The sequence below is a fragment of the Rhineura floridana genome, chromosome 3, assembly GCF_030035675.1.
Source record: "Rhineura floridana isolate rRhiFlo1 chromosome 3, rRhiFlo1.hap2, whole genome shotgun sequence".
Lineage (NCBI taxonomy): Eukaryota > Metazoa > Chordata > Lepidosauria > Squamata > Rhineuridae > Rhineura > Rhineura floridana.
The window spans coordinates 61,575,949-61,592,259 of NC_084482.1; the positions used below are offsets into that span (position 1 = coordinate 61,575,949).

The following is a 16,311-nucleotide window of genomic DNA, read 5'->3' on the forward strand; positions in this document are numbered from 1 at the left end:
GTATTCCAAACCACCCAGATGGTATCAGGTTGGGGAAGGCTGCTTGAAGTTATCAGAACAGCTGATGTGTTAGATCAGTGGTTCCCAACCTGGGACCTGTGAAGTAATCCAGAGGGGCCACAAACAGTCATGAATTTTTTTTTAAGTCTTAATTCCCTGCTCTCTACTGGTGCTACAGACAACACCTTGCTCCAAAACAGGACTTTTGCTGATGCATCTTTCAGGTACACCAAAGGCAGGCATCGTCCTATAAAATGTGGCAGATGCAAAAGGAGGCTTAGGGTGGAGCTACCAGGCAAAAGAGGGAATTACTATCACCAACTCCTGTCTCCTTGCACTGCTGCTGCTGACAACACCCTTACTCAGAACGAGAGGGCTTTTCATGAAGCAAAAAGAAGCAAGGCTGCAAGGAATGGCTGATTTCCCCCTTCCTTCCTGGCAGCCAGCCTGCCTGTCTTTCTTGGCTCTTGATTCACTGCCATCTCCTTTTAAAAATAATTCTTATTTGCGAGGCTGCCCAGATCTCGCCTTCAGCCCTGATGGAGCCAAGGAGCAGCGAGGAAGCTCAGGACTTGCTCGCCCCCCATCTCTGAGGCTAACTGTGTATGCCAGTGTCCCCCCTTCCTTCCACCTACTCTACTCCCCCCAGTCTCTCTCTAAGATGCTATGGAAGTTGAGGGTTCCCCCCTCCCACATGCCCAAATGTATACACACCTGCATATGCTTGCAGGAGGGGCAGGGGTGTGTGTGCATGTGTGTACTGATCGGTCTTCTGCTCCACTCTCATTCCCCAAGCGCATGCCAACCAAGTTATCAGTTCTGATGATCATCCCAAGGCCTAAAAGCACTAACTCAATGTATCCACCCTTTTGTCTTCACAATCTAGCATCTCCACTACTACCACATTGCTGCTTCTTTATGATTATTATTATTTAAAGCTCAGCAGCTTGGCTGAGGCTGGAGTCCACATACTGCAGCTGAAATGTATTTAATTAATTGTTATTGCATTTATATCCCACCTTTCCTCCAAGTTGCTCAAGGTGGTGCACAGTCTCCCCCGTTTCCATTTTATCCTGACACCAACCCTGTGAGATAGGTCAGGCTGAGAGACTGTGTCTAGCCCAAGGTCACCCAGTGGGCTTCATGGCTGGGTGGGGATTTGAACCTGGATCTTCGTCCAACACTGTAACCCACTGATGTTGGGAGACAGGACTGTACATCTTCAGACTCTCTCTCTCTCTCTCTCTCTCTCTCTGTGTGTGTATATATACACCAATTTGATGAACCTTTGCATTAGGAAACGAAAGCAACACCTCCTAGTCTGCAGGGAGCTTTTTATGGAAAGGAATATCTGGAGATGTGATTTTGCACACACCATTTTTTCAATTAACAGAGGTTAAAATTACAATTAGCATGGGGGGGGGTCATGAAATTTTTTGAGCTTATAAAGAGGGTCCCATACTCATAAAGGTTAGATAGCTCCAACAGACCAATTGCTTCTTTGTGCTTCTCCCTGAGCCCTCAAATGCGGCTCTACTTTCTGGTACGAAAAGCGTGTTTATTCATACATTTAAGATTAAAGAGAACACACAGTCCAGTATTTCAGTAATGACGGATTGCTTTGCAAGATTTCATGTATTATCTGATCCAATTCAGATGATGTTATTTTACTGAAACAGCCCAACAACTGAGCGGGAAAGGAAAGTGCCTTACTTAGAACAATTTATGAATGACATTTGACTCCTGAAAAAGTGGAGCAGAAGCTCAACTTCTGAATAGCCTTGGACATGTTGGCACAGTTTGCCTGCTTCTTCACAGCACGGACAGATATACTTGTAACACTTTGATGAGTCTCCTAGATATAGACAAGATAGAGGTAAGCTATATCTCTCTTCCAAATGATGAATTAGAGTGTTGGTCTGAATCAAATCCAGCTGTCTTTTACACTTCCATTTCCTAACGGAACTGTTCGAGAAGAGGATTCTTCGTTGCACTGTGGTTGTCTGTCCAAAGCCCCATTGGAGAGTATCAGACACCTCAATAAATGCCATAGACAGGTTCATCACTGTCCCTGTATCTGTCCAGGTACCTCAGAGGTTGGCGGTGTGGAAACTTCTTCTGTGGGGGATGATATTTGGGGGGCCGCACAAAATCAAACACTGGCTCCTTCATGTCTGCAAGGGGCAGATTGAATGTTAGCACATCTTAAAATCTTATCAAACACCACAAGCCCTTAAGCAACCTCCATCTCAAGAAACCAATTATCTGTAATAGAAAACAACTGATTATTGGCCCTTTAACAGCATACGATTTCCTCATGTTCTGTCTTCAATTATTTCTAGCTTTTCCGTTGCACAAATCTGCACAGAATGCAGCTGCCTTTCCTGATAAAAATTAAGCCCACCCAGTAACTCCAAACCAGTTGTTCAAATGCTGGTATTTCACTGGCTTCCATCTGTTGTGGGTCTGCAAGCCCTCCTGTCTCAAGACAGCTTTGTATGAACTCTCTGGAAAAGTCAACACTGGATGTATAAACTGGATTCTGAAGCAAGTAATTTCCAAAACACCATTGTTCCACAAGGATCCCATAGACTCTTATCCATTAATGACCCTTCCATGTTTCATGAGTTCTAGTTCTCTTTCTGTGACTGGGAACTTGGGCAGTAGAGGGGTGAGAGAGAAAAATACACTTTATTCTGTATACTTGCTTGTTTAATCAATGACGTTTACTCCAGTCACAGAATTTTAGATTTCCAACCACAGTTTTAGTGCAAAATTATAGATATGGTCCATTACTTACCAAGAAGCTGGTGAAAGACCTGTGTAACAGAATCATCCCACTGGCACTGGAAAAACACCAGCCCTGCAGGTGTCATTTCACTCTGATGCTTCTTGTAGAAGTCAAGCGTCTTGAACGTTCTCATCTTGAGACTGTGGCTGAAAAAAAGAGAGAGAACACAGGTGCAATGGACCCCTGCCGTTGTGATCGAGAGCTACCATTACCACCCTGTTCAAGTCACTACCAAGGTTTCTTCAGTAGATTAAAACAGAAACAGAACAGAGTACCTAAACAAGACTACATTCTTGGGTTCACAATTTTGATATTCCCTATCAGTTAAATACCAATTGCTCCCCCAAAGAAACCCTAGAAATTCTGTGAAGGGCTAAGGGTTTCTCATCCCCCTCCCCTGACCCCAAAAGTGATAAATTATGTGGGTTCCCTGGGTGAGAAAACAGTTTAGAACTGGTTTAAACTTGTAATATAGGTGTAGGAGAGATTCCTGGAAAGGAGGGAGCTGTATTAAACTTGCCATTGGCCAAGCAGCTTCTTGATATAGGAAAGGGGATATTGGCTAGCTGTGTTTCTCGCTCCTTCTGTTATCTCTAGCAGGTAGTTTCCCTTGCTCTTTCCCCTTCCAGAATGCTAGGGGAAAATTAGCTGCTAGAGAGTACAGAAGGAGCAAGAAACACAGGCAGGCAGCACCTCCCTTCCTCAGCCAAGGGAGAGCCTGATATACCTCCCTGCTTCCCAGATTCACAGGGATTGCAAAAGGAAAGCCAGAATTCCAAACCTCTACAGATATCCCTGTCTGTATGTAGAGCCTGGAGTGAGCACTCTGCAGTGTACCAGAACAACAGAGCAGAGCTACTTGCCACATGAGGAATGAGCATGTAGTTCAGCTCTGAGTAGGCACTGGGAGGAATTAGGAAGGGAGACACCAGATGGTCAGGGGATTTACCACCTTTGGGATGCGAGTGTGATAAACGGTTGTTTATGATATATTATTCTAAATAAAATTAAGACATTGCCTGCTTAAGAACACAAACTGTATTCACTCTCAGCATGTTATTCAGCATCAAGATTCAATTTACATGACTGCTGAAAGCGAGGCCAGGCAATCAAGGTTTGGAAGGCAGCATATAAAAAAACCCCCAAAGAAATACAACATCAGCAGATATTTTTGATGTCTGATGGAATGGGCCCAGGACTGATCATTTGTATTAGGTGGTTTCAGAAAGTACCACCCAACAGAAGGGTTTCAGCACTTTCGGCATCTTCTTTTTGCTTAGCTCCCCCCCACACTTTTCTCCCCCCGATTCTGCTATGCCTTACATTCTTCATGTACTACTGTTTGACCTAACTTTTATGTTTCAGAGAATACTGGACTGTTCACAATTCTTTCTTCAGAAATCAATCTGTGGCTCCTTTTCCAAAAAAAGACAGAAGGATCTGATGATTACACCAGAGCTATGTAAAATTGGAAGAGTTACCATGGTATTGGTCGCACATCTTCAGTGAAATCAATTGGCTGGAGCTGCTTGAAGAGAAGGAAGACATAGCGATGGTATCCGGTTCCTTTGGCAGGGAATGCAGGGAAGTAATGGCAAATCTCCTTGCCCGCCTCTATTTTGTTGCCTGGAATGTTTGCCCTGTTGAGGTGAAAGACGATTTTTCAAGAGCAAGTTCCCCTGTATGGTATCTGGGATCCAAACTGCCATTAAGCAGCTGAAGAGGGACAGACTCACCCTCATTCTGAACAAAACTCCCTAATGCCAGCACAGTGTTGGAAAGCGGATCAGTACATAAAACCACGGCTCCAACTCAGTGATCTTTGAACTGTGTTCCAGGCAAGCTTAGGGTTCCTCAGTGAGAAAAGCCGTAATAGTGGGCAAGCTTCTGTACAAGACTGCTACCCTGCTGCTACCAACCTATTTACCAACTGTTTGTTTTTTGTAAACCACTGAGAGGTTCTCTTCATAATCCAGCAGTATATAAATCCTGTTAAGTAAAGATGAAAGTAAACAACCCTATCCATGCAGTATACAGCCACACAGAGGAGTAGCCCACGGTGTACTTTCAGTTTGCAGAAAGTGACTGTGAGGGTCAAAGGGACTCATTAGGGCTCTAAAGGAAGAGCCTCTGCCTCCTAGGATATGTCACAAAATGCTCTGCCACCCCAGGCAGATGTGCAAGAGCTGCCCAGTGGACAAGTTAGTGTGGGAAGAGGAATCTTTGAAGGTAGACTCCTGACACTGCCCTATGTTCTTTACAGTTCCACACCTGGAGCATGGCACACAAACCACCCTCTTAGCTCAACCCAGACACTCTTGCCCCTCTGCTTGCTCTCCACAGCTTTATGAAGAGACAAATAGGCACTTGCATATAATTTAATCTTACACTCAAATTTAGTACAGCAACAGAAATGACATAGTGTCCACATAGAACCAGGATTATTCAGGCAACATTTCCCGCTTTTATCTTTGTTCTTTCCCGCTGTCATATCAGGCAGCATCTCCCACCCAAATCCCTTTGGGGCAAGGGACCAGCCTGCGAGGGAAGGTCTCTTGTGGATTAATCTTCTTGGTGACACTTTGGTGCATATATCAACATATATAGCTGCCTTAGTCCATATCAGACAATTGATTTAGTCTGGTATAACAAGCAGTTATTTTCTAATACCTGTTGCTGTTTGTGATGCTTAAAAGTGAATACACTGAGGTAGGGATTGAACACGGGACTATCTACATTCAACAAGTGTGCTGTACTATTAAGCAATGATCCCCTCACATACATAATTCTTGACTGATCCAAGGACTGAGTAACATGCACAATCGGGGTGTGTGTGTGTTGAGAGGGAATTCTTTGAAGCCTCGAATGGGGGAGCTGACTTTAAAAAAAAATGAAAGTGGGATGCATTTTCTACCAAAACAAGCAGTAAGTTGATACTAACTTTCCACTTGGACCACTCTTGAACCAGCATCCATGTGTAATTGGCTTTATTTTGAACATGGTTGCCTAGTTGCTTCTATATTACTTTTCTCATTTAGCAATTACACGACTGGTCAAAAAAGCAGCAGAAAAGCAACAGCAGGCATTGCAATTTCTCTGCTCTGGACGCCTGCAGTCACAAGACTACCATTTGTTGCATGGACTAGGGAAGTCTGCACAACAGCACAGGGGTAGCTGAATAATGAGATGTGACTCCAAGTTTACCCAAAGTTTGTAACCAATGCTAATGCAAAGATGGATTCGCAGCCAATACTCACACCAACCAGTGGATGTACTCCGAATTGGTATCACGCAGATGCCCATCTGTGTACACAACACATACATAATCTCAATTAAACTACCATTATTCCTGTACAATTATACAGTGCTTCATTGTTGTTGTGATGGCCACCCACGTGGATGGCTTTAAAAGAGAATTAGACAAATTCATGTAGGAGAAGGCTAGCAATGGCTACTAGTCACAATGGCTATGTTTTACCTCCACTGCTGGAAGCAGTATACCTCTGAATAGCAGTTGCTGGGAACTGCAAGTGGGGATTGCACTGCTGAGATCAGGTTCTGCTTATGGGCTTCACATAGGCATCTGGCTGGCCACTGTGAGAACAGAGGGGCATGGGCCTCATCCATCAGGCTCTTACATAAGAACATAAGAAGAGCCTGCTGGATCAGGCCAGTGGCCCATCTAGTCCAGCATCCTGTTCTCACAGTGGCCAACCAGGTGCCTGGGGGAAGCCCGCAAGCAGGACCCGAGTGCAAGAACACTCTCCCCTCCTGAGGCTTCTGGCAACTGGTTTTCAGAAGCATGCTGCCTCTGACTAGGGTGGCACAGCACAGCCATCACGGCTAGTAGCCATTGATAGCCCTGTCCTCCATGAATTTGTCTAATCTTCTTTTAAAGCCGTCCAAGCTGGTGGCCATTACTGCATCTTGTGGGAGCAAATTCCATAGTTTAACTATGCGCTGAGTAAAGAAGTACTTCCTTTTGTCTGTCCTGAATCTTCCAACATTCAGCTTCTTTGAATGTCCACGAGTTCTAGTATTATGAGAGGGAGAAGAACTTTTCTCTATCCACTTTCTCAATGCCATGCATAATTTTATACACTTCTATCATGTCTCCTCTGACCCACTTTTTCTCTAAACTAAAAAGCCCCAAATGCTGCAACCTTTCCTCGTAAGGGAGTCGCTCCATCCCCTTTATCATTCTGGTTGCCCTCTTCTGAACCTTTTCCAACTCTATAATATCCTTTTTGAGATGAGGCGACCAGAACTGTACACAGTATTCCAAATGCGGCTGCACCATAGATTTATACAACGGCATTATGATATCGGCTGTTATATTTTCAATACCTTTCCTAATTATCGCTAGCATGGAATTTGCCTTTTTCACAGCTGCCGCACACTGGGTCGACATTTTCATCGTGCTGTCCACTACAACCCCGAGGTCTCTCTCCTGGTTGGTCACCGCCAGTTCAGACCCCATGAGCGTATATGTGAAATTCAGATTTTTTGCTCCAATATGCATAATTTTACACTTGTTTATATTGAATTGCATTTGCCATTTTTCTGCCCATTCACTCAGTTTGGAGAGATCTTTTTGGAGCTCTTCACAATCCCTTTTTGTTTTAACAACCCTGAACAATTTAGTGTCGTCAGCAAACTTGGCCACTTCACTGCTCACTCCTAATTCTAGGTCATTAATGAACAAGTTGAAAAGTACAGGTCCCAATACCGATCCTTGAGGGACTCCACTTTCTACAGCCCTCCATCGGGAGAACTGTCCGTTTATTCCTACTCTCTGCTTTCTGCTTCTTAACCAATTCCTTATCCACAAGAGGACCTCTCCTCTGATTCCATGACTGCTAAGCTTCCTCTGAAGTCTTTGGTGAGGTACCTTGTCAAACGCTTTTTGAAAGTCTAAGTACACTATGTCCACTGGATCACCTCTATCTATATGCTTGTTGACACTCTCAAAGAATTCTAATAGGTTACTGAGACAGGACTTTCCCTTGCAGAAGCTATGCTGGCTCTGCTTCAGCAAGGCTTGTTCTTCTATGTGCTTAGTTAATCTAGCTTTAATAATACTTTCTACCAGTTTTCCAGGGACAGAAGTTAAGCTAACTGGCCTGTAATTTCCGGGATCCCCTCTGGATCCCTTTTTGAAGATTGGCGTTACATTTGCCACTTTCCAGTCCTCAGGCACGCAGCAGGACCTGAGGGACAAGTTACATATTTTAGTTAGCAGATCAGCAATTTCACATTTGAGTTTTTTGAGAACTCTCGGGTGGATGCCATCCGGGCACGGTGATTTGTCAGTTTTTATATTGTCCATTAAGCCTAGAACTTCCTCTCTCGTTACCACTATTTGTCTCAGTTCCTCAGAATCCCTTCCTGCAAATGTTAGTTCAGGTTCAGGGATCTGCCCTATATCTTCCACTGTGAAGACAGATGCAAAGAATTCATTTAGCTTCTCTGCAATCTCCTTATCGTTCTTTAGTACGCCTTTGACTCCCTTATCATCCAAGGGTCCAATCGCCTCCCTAGATGGTCTCCTGCTTTGAATGTATTTATAGAATTTTTTGTTGTTGGTTTTTATGTTCTTAGCAATGTGCTCCTCAAATTCTTTTTTAGCATCCCTTATTGTCTTCTTGCATTTCTTTTGCCAGAGTTTGTGTTCTTTTTTATTTTCTTCATTCGGACAAGACTTCCATTTTCTGAAGGAAGACTTTTTGCCTCTAAGAGCTTCCTTGACTTTGTTCGTTAACCATGCTGGCATCTTCTTGGCCCTGGCGGTACCTTTTCTGATCTGCGGTATGCACTCCAGTTGAGCTTCTAATATAGTGTTTTTAAACAACTTCCAAGCATTTTCGAGTGATGTGACCCTCTGGACTTTGTTTTTCAGCTTTCTTTTTACCAATCCCCTCATTTTTGTGAAGTTTCCTCTTTTGAAGTCAAATGTGACCGTGTTGGATTTTCTTGGCAATTGGCCAGTTACATGTATGTCTAATTTAATAGCACTGTGGTCACTGCTCCCAATCGGTTCAACAACACTTACATCTTGCACCAGGTCCCGGTCCCCACTGAGGATTAAGTCCAGGGTTGCCGTCCCTCTGGTCGGTTCCATGACCAACTGGTCTAGGGAATAGTCATTTAGAATATCTAGAAACTTTGCTTCTTTGTCATGACTGGAACACATATGCGGCCAGTCTATGTCCGGGTAGTTGAAGTCACCCATTACTACCACATTTCCTAGTTTGGATGCTTCCTCAATTTCATATCTCATCTCAAGGTCTCCCTGAGCATTTTGATGAGGGAACGATCTAAGTCCCTCCTGGGGAAGGGTATCACCACCCACAACGATTCTGTGGAGGAGTCTGCCTCTTTTGGGGTTTCGAGCTTGCTGGATTCAATGCCTTCTTTCACGTATAGAGCGACTCCGCCACCAATACGTCCTTCCCTGTCCTTCCGATATAGTTTATATCCAGGGATAACCGTATCCCACTGGTTTTCTCCATTCCACCAGGTCTCCGTTATGCTCACTATATCAATGCTCTCCTCTAAGACCAAGCACTCCAGTTCTCCCATCTTGGTTCGGAGGCTCCTAGCATTAGCGTACAGGCACTTGTAAGCAGTGTCTCTCTTCAAGTGTCTTTGGCACTTGTGGTATGGCCTGTGGTAATTTTGCTCTTCTGAATTTATATCCTGTGCCCCTGCTCTCACAATGCCAACTTCTAGGCCTACCCCTTTTAAAATTTCATCATTTCTTTGGTTTTTATCCCAGGGGGGAGGTTTATTCCGAACCGGACCTTTCTCAGCTCCTGTCGGGTTTCCCGCCTCAGTCAGTTTAAAAGCTGCTCTGCTACCTTTTTAATTTTAAGTGCCAGCTGTCTGGTTCCATTCTGGTTCAAGTGGAGCCCGTCCCTTTTGTACAGGCCCGGCTTGTCCCAAAATGTTCCCCAGTGCCTAACAAATCTAAACCCTTCCACCCGACACCATCGTCTCATCCACGCATTGAGACTGCAAAGCTGGGCCTGTCTGGCTGGTCCTGCTCGTGGAACCGGTAGCATTTCAGAGAAAGCCACCTTGGAGGTCCTGGCTTTCAGCATCCTACCTAGCAACCTAAATTTTGCTTCCAGGACCTCACGGCTGCATTTCCCCATGTCGTTGGTGCCAACGTGCACCACGACCACTGACTCCTCCCCAGCACTGTCTACCAAACTATCTAAACGATGGGCGATATCCGCAACCTTCGCACCAGGCAGGCAAAACACCTTGCGGTCTACACGCCCATCACACACCTCACTGTCTATGTTCCTAATGATCGAATCACCCACTACAAGGATCCCTCCACCCCCTGGAGATATATCCTCGGCACGAGAGGATAGCTGCTCATCCCCCAAGGAATGGGTCCCTTCTAAGGGATCATTTCCCTCTTCCTCAGCTGGATGCTCTCCTTCCCCGAGACCATCGTTCTCCATGATAGCAGGAGAGCTATCATCGCTGGAGTGGGACACAGCTATAACGTCCCTGAAGGCCTCCTCCACACACCTCTCTGCCTCTCTCAGCTTTTCCAGGTCTGCCACCTTGGCCTCAAGGAAATGAAGTTGTTCCCGGAGAGCCAGGAGCTCATTGCACCGAGAGCACACCCACGACTGCTGTCCAACAGGCAGATAGTCGTACATGCTGCAGGCTGTGCAAAACACTCTTATGTACTCTTTTAGCTGCACAAATGATTCCTTTGCCTTGTCCCAGCATGACAAGGCTTTAAAACTCCAGATTACTCAACACATATTTTTTTTTACTACATTCATTTGGCTACATTACTGTGGCATGACGTCATCTTATGTATTTATTTGAAAAAACATTTTTGTGGTAGTGATGCTGCTGTTGACAAATAACTAATTTTCCTTGGGATAAGCCACTCCCCTGAAGGATTGTGTGACAGAGTAGAAAGAAAAACCCCCGTCAGTAATTCCCAGCCCAATATTGAGTCAGCGAGCCACATTTTTAACCTCCTCCATCTATTTATTAATAGAAACACCACTGCACATCATGGATTTTAAGGCCATGATGAAATTAAGCTATAGCACTATTAGAACCGAAAAGCATCTGGAAATGTGCGCTTCTTTCTTTTAAGCAGGAATTGATTGGAGCTGACAGAACTTCAGTTCTACTCCATAAAAGCTGGAATGATAAAAGCCAAATTGACCAAGATGTAGCTAACGATGAAGCATTTCAAGAACATTACTTGAATTCTGTAGAACTGAAACAGTGAGAGTTTCTGCAGAATGTGTATAAACTAGAAGCCTTTGAGAGAGGGTTTTGTTTTTGTTTTTTTAATATGCTGGCCTACTTCTAAGGCCAGAAACCTGCACTTACCCAGGTTAGTGAGCAGCAGAGTCCATAAGGTTCCTTCATCTGCTTCAAATGAGACTCTGGGAGGGTTAAAAGCCTAATTAGAAAAAATACAGCAAAGATTACAAGATGACCAAATAGTTAAGAGATTTGCCTGCGATCCTGAACATTATTGGTTCAAGTTTCATCAGGTTTCTTGTCTGCAAACTACTTTTGGCCCAGCCAGAATCAGACTAGTCACATTACTCCTTTCCAGCAAAGATAACAGAAACTGGCATGCCTTAACACCAAACTGATAAAATGGCAAATGAGGAACTTAACTTTTTAAAAAATATATAAAATATAAAAAATAGACTAAAGAGCAGAATTAGTCATAGGCACACAGTTATTACAGACTGAAGCAACATCAGCAGATGTCTCACCAAAAAAGTATATAAGAAACCACACCAAGTTCCAAAAGGAAGAGGAGAAATTGGCATAAGATTATGCCTATCAGTACAACTCTTATTTAGGCTACAGGTTAAGGCCTTATTTTCTAAAGCTTTTAATGGGCAATTGGTGGCTGCTGCTATTATTATTATTATTACATTTATATTACATTTATTAGCCACCTTTTCTCCAAGGAGCTCAATCACATTTTATCCTTACAACAACTCTGTGAGGTAGGTTAGACTGACACACAGTGACTGGCCTAAGGTCACCCAATGAGCTTCATAGGGGATTTGAACCCTAGTCTCCCAGGTCCTAGCCCAACACTAACCACTACACCACACTTGCTCTGTTGTATGATTTTAAGCTGCGATTTGCGGCTGATGGTGGTTTTTGACATTGTTGTATTGTAAACTGCTTTGAATAATAGAAAAGTGGTAGATATGTTATATATTTAGTTCATCAAGAAAAAATAAAGTTATTTTCAGCTGAGCAAGACAGTTGAGGACCAACACTACAAACAGTAATTTTCGCTATTCCTGAGACATGCATACATTCTGAAGTTAAACTTGGCTTGATGTAAACTGATTCCCAGAGTAGTTGCCTACATGATGTCTGATGAGCACCATACTTATAGATGCATATCACAATTAGAATAACGAAGTTGTGGTTACATGCCATTGGGCTAGTGGGGAGACGGAATAAGTTAGTGGTAAAGTTCTCAAGAAAATCTGCTTTCTCAATAAATCTACTAGATTAGCCATGGTAAAAGGATGCACAGACGTATAAACCAAGGATATACACTGTCTCTCTCAAAGCTTATATGCTTGGTACTATACCTCTGTGGGGGTCACCACATTTCCATTATAAACCGGCATAACGTATTCCTCATCCTGACTGTATTCCACCCTAAGAAGAACTCTGGGAACAAATGTGGCACCATCAAACAAGTCCCGGTATAGTCCATAGTGTTCTGCCACTTGCTGCCTGTGGTATGGGCCGCTGGTTCTCTCCCATTCAGCTTTGACTTCATCAAGTGGAATCAACACTGCAGGCAGAAACACAGCCCTGTGAACTAATGAGCTCATTAGCTCTTGCAAACACAAAAGTAATAAGTATGGAGGGAGCTGCAGCCAACATACATGTCCTGAGGCGGAATGCTCTTTCCAGTTCCACACGATTCTGCTTCATTATAGCTTTTCTCTCCTTAAGTTTCTTTCTCCATGATGGCACAGGACAAGGTAGTCCAATGTCTATCTTTGCCTCTTCATCTGTTTTTTTTTTAAAGAAAGAATACATAAAATAATTTTTTCTACACTTTATGTCTACAGTTATGCTAAGAGACAAACTAGAATGCCTGGGAACTGGACAGCTCAATGTTTTGCTTTAGGGAATAGCTTCAGACTTGGAAATAACCACTTGCCTACCATTAAGGGGTAAGTAGAAAGTGTCCCCGTTAGACTTGGCACTCATCAAGAGCCTTCAGTTTGCAGCAGGACCCCAATACATGCACATATGTCCATGCATAGCTCTCTAACATGAATTAAAAATTTTTGCCCAGACTCACTACAAGGCTTTCAGCTTCCAGTTCAGTTGCTTGGCTTTAAAGAGGATGGGTAGTTCTGTTTCTCTTTAAAGTCTAACTGCAAAAGGTGAACTATTGGCTTTTTGTTAACTTTTGTGCACTACCCTCAACTAAGTTTAGGGAAGTAATTCACTCTTAGAGCTCAATTCTATGCTCAGAAATAAGCTCATTTATTTATTTAATTAATTAATTTAACCCTATTTTTTAGTAAAAAAGGCTCCCGGAGTGGCTTACAAGATCAGCAGCAAGACAGTCCCTGCTCTCAGGCTTATCATCTAAAAGTTGTGATGCACAAGAAAAAAGGATGGGAAGGGAGGAAGGGAAAAAAACAAGCTCTGACCCAAGTTCTTAACAGTTCCCATTCTTACAATGGCCAGATGGGGTGGGAACAATCCAGACAGCCAAATGGAATGCTGCTGCTAGGTGATGGTCTCTCAGCAGAGACAATGGAATAGCTCTGCTTTGCTTTTCTCTTTGTGCTCTGCATTCAATATAACTCCCGATTAAGCACACATAGGACTGTACTTTCCATGTGCAGATAAACAATTTGTACAAAAGGGAAAGCAGGAAAGAAACTAGACTGGGCTTTTCTGTCTCCTCTGAATGAGCACCTTGCTGTGGAGTGATGTATTTCCTGTAGCTTTTCCACCAATGAGGCTTCTTATTCTCTTTTTCTGCTGCCTTGAAGTAGCGAGTGAAGGTACGGTACTTTTCCAGTGCCTCCAAGTTACTGGTATCAATGTCTTCATTAGGCATCGGCCCCAGAGGTACTCCCAGTTTACAGAGAACAGCTGAAACAAAAGAAAAGGACATAATAGGCTGGGACTACATTTTACCTGAGCCTATCCCATTCAAGTGAAAATAGGAGCAAGAAGTGGGGAGGACGAGACACTGACAAGCACAACAAACATAAAAGTGATACCAAGACATGTTTTCCACTTATACATATTTTTAAAAACTAATGTCCAATTACATCTCCACGTTTCTGTTCTAACAGCAGGGGAAAGATTTTGGAGCAGTAAACTCTTCTTTATGTATGTAGCTACACTTCTGAATTGTGCAAAATGAGAATGGTACACACATTACTGAACCTTATTCCATCAGTTCTTTGGTGTCTTCATATATCTGTGAAGGTGTAAAAGCTATTACCAAGAAGACTAATCTGATTTTTTTGGTAAAGTCAGAAAAATGTGCTGCTTCCTCTATATGTGAATGCTGCATGCTGAGCTTTTAAGTTTTCATAGCAGTTTACTGTTACATTAGCCATACAGGGACAAAGGGTAATCACGATCACACAAAAAGCAACTTTAACCATGCAGAAAGTGGAAACTCAATTTCAGGTTGCAATCAAATTCACACCACACACACAAATTATCGATATGAGAAAAGATCTTCAGGAATGGGATCATCATTACTAAGGGCTATTTCTTAAGATTTATTTTGTACTTGGCTTCTGCAACCTGAATACAAAATACATGCATAGTTATTCATGGTTCACATGCATATAGGATCTCCCCTTCAAAATACTTCAAAATTGGGGGTGGGGAAGTTCAATTAGTTTGCAGTCACCTCTTAAGAAGCATTTTGAAAGGGAAAGTGGCAATTTATCCATGCATGACCTCTTAAGAGCGTATATTATACTATGGTGTCAGAACCTAAAGCATACAATTAGAATCCAGGCAGAAATAACTGAGAGGAAGATCACATGCCTTGCATACAGAAAGACTCAAGTTCATCATTCAGCATTTCCAGTAAAAAGGGAGATGAAGTTGAAGGTTGAAAAGGACCTCTGCTTAAGGTCTTGGACAGCTACTCTCAGGCAGAATAGATGCTACTAGACAGGCCAGTGATTTGACTCTCAGTAACAGGCAGTTTCACATGTTCATATATATCTATATCTATATATATAAAATACAGTCCTGACTTTTATAGCACATGGTACTATATGCACAGAAAAACTCCACTTCAGTGAGTTTTTCAACTGAGGAAAAAGGAGAATTAAAATGGTAACTGATAACACTTAGCACATTTTAAAAAGCACAGCATCTCAGTTATTCTTACAGCAGTTCTGTATGGCAAGCCACTATCATTACTCCAATATAAGAATAGTAATTTGTCTAAGCTTGTAGCTGAGATTTGAACCAGGAACTTACCAAGGGTCAAGCATAATAGCAGTTGGGCCACACGTGTATCCCCAAGAAAACACTACAGAGAATAACCCTCGTTTAATTACAGAGTTGGTCCACAAATTGAAGAGCATTCCAATTCAGGAAGCCTAAGGATGGAGGTTCACACATACAGAAAGTGAACAACAGTTTGCCTCGAAAAATGTAGGGCATTCAAGTATTGTACCTCCTGAGAAAGAAGGAAAGTTTTATAAACTGGCAATAAGGATCTCTGTGAAGAAACCAAGTAGTTCAAACCGTGGTGTTAATTCACGCTTGCACATCCCTACCTGTCTAGCATCTCAACAAAAGCTTTAAAGAAGAAAGGTATAACAGCATTCTGGGATCGAAAAAAGGGACAACACACAATCCCCCATCAGATACAAAAGAAGAAACTTCAGACGTCTCAAAACGTTTACCCTTGGATTCCTGATTGGCCAAGGCTGGAGAGAACCTAAACGTCTCACGTTCACCCAGCAGCAGTCAGGCTACCGCAGTAAACAACAGCCTGACGATCTCCCCCTCGTCCCTTCATGTGGTAAAAAAAGAGCCGCCACTGACCAGTTGTACTGAAAGTTCTGCCCCTCCGTATTCCATGGATCATCGCGCTTAGAATAGGCGAAGCCATTTTGCCTGCTCCTGCGTCGCTCCCACTGAAAAGTCCCCCCCCCCCGCTCACGGCAATGCGCAGTCTGGATGACGTCACTCAGGAAAGCCTGCCCTCGTAAATGCCTGCTCTCTATCTCGCGGCAAAACCAGCCCGATTCACAACTTTTGTTTTGAAAACAACGAAGTATCTTATGGCACCTTAAAGACTAACACATTTGGTATAACCTTTCGTGGTGTTAGAGTAGAGTAGAACATATATTCCATAAAATCTTATGACGTAATAAAATTAAGGTGTCAACAGCACCATCCTACACTTGAAGTTAGTTCCCAGTTCCTTATTTGCTTGAAAGTTTAAAACACTACAAAAGAAGAAAAGGTGA

General features: G+C 43.1%; 1 protein-coding gene across 3 annotated transcripts; it reads right to left on the reverse strand.

Moving 5' to 3' along the window:
• Positions 1 to 1,322: 1,322 nt before the first annotated feature.
• On the reverse strand, positions 1,323 to 15,991 carry MRPL38 (mitochondrial ribosomal protein L38). 3 transcript variants are annotated; one of them, XM_061616227.1, is made up of 9 exons: positions 15,884 to 15,991; positions 13,769 to 13,948; positions 12,715 to 12,843; positions 12,412 to 12,620; positions 11,168 to 11,240; positions 6,049 to 6,094; positions 4,273 to 4,431; positions 2,801 to 2,937; positions 1,323 to 2,174 (listed from the first exon to the last, which is right to left on the reverse strand). In XM_061616227.1, exons 1-9 carry the CDS (start codon positions 15,948 to 15,950, stop codon positions 2,038 to 2,040), a joined length of 1,137 nt encoding a protein of 378 aa, XP_061472211.1. In that variant the 5' UTR covers positions 15,951 to 15,991; the 3' UTR covers positions 1,323 to 2,037. The 3 variants fall into 3 exon arrangements, with proteins under 3 accessions (XP_061472211.1, XP_061472212.1, XP_061472213.1); XM_061616228.1 differs by lacking the exon at positions 15,884 to 15,991 and adding an exon at positions 15,742 to 15,857; XM_061616229.1 differs by lacking the exon at positions 15,884 to 15,991 and adding an exon at positions 15,311 to 15,518.
• Between the last annotated feature and the right edge of the window lie 320 nt (positions 15,992 to 16,311).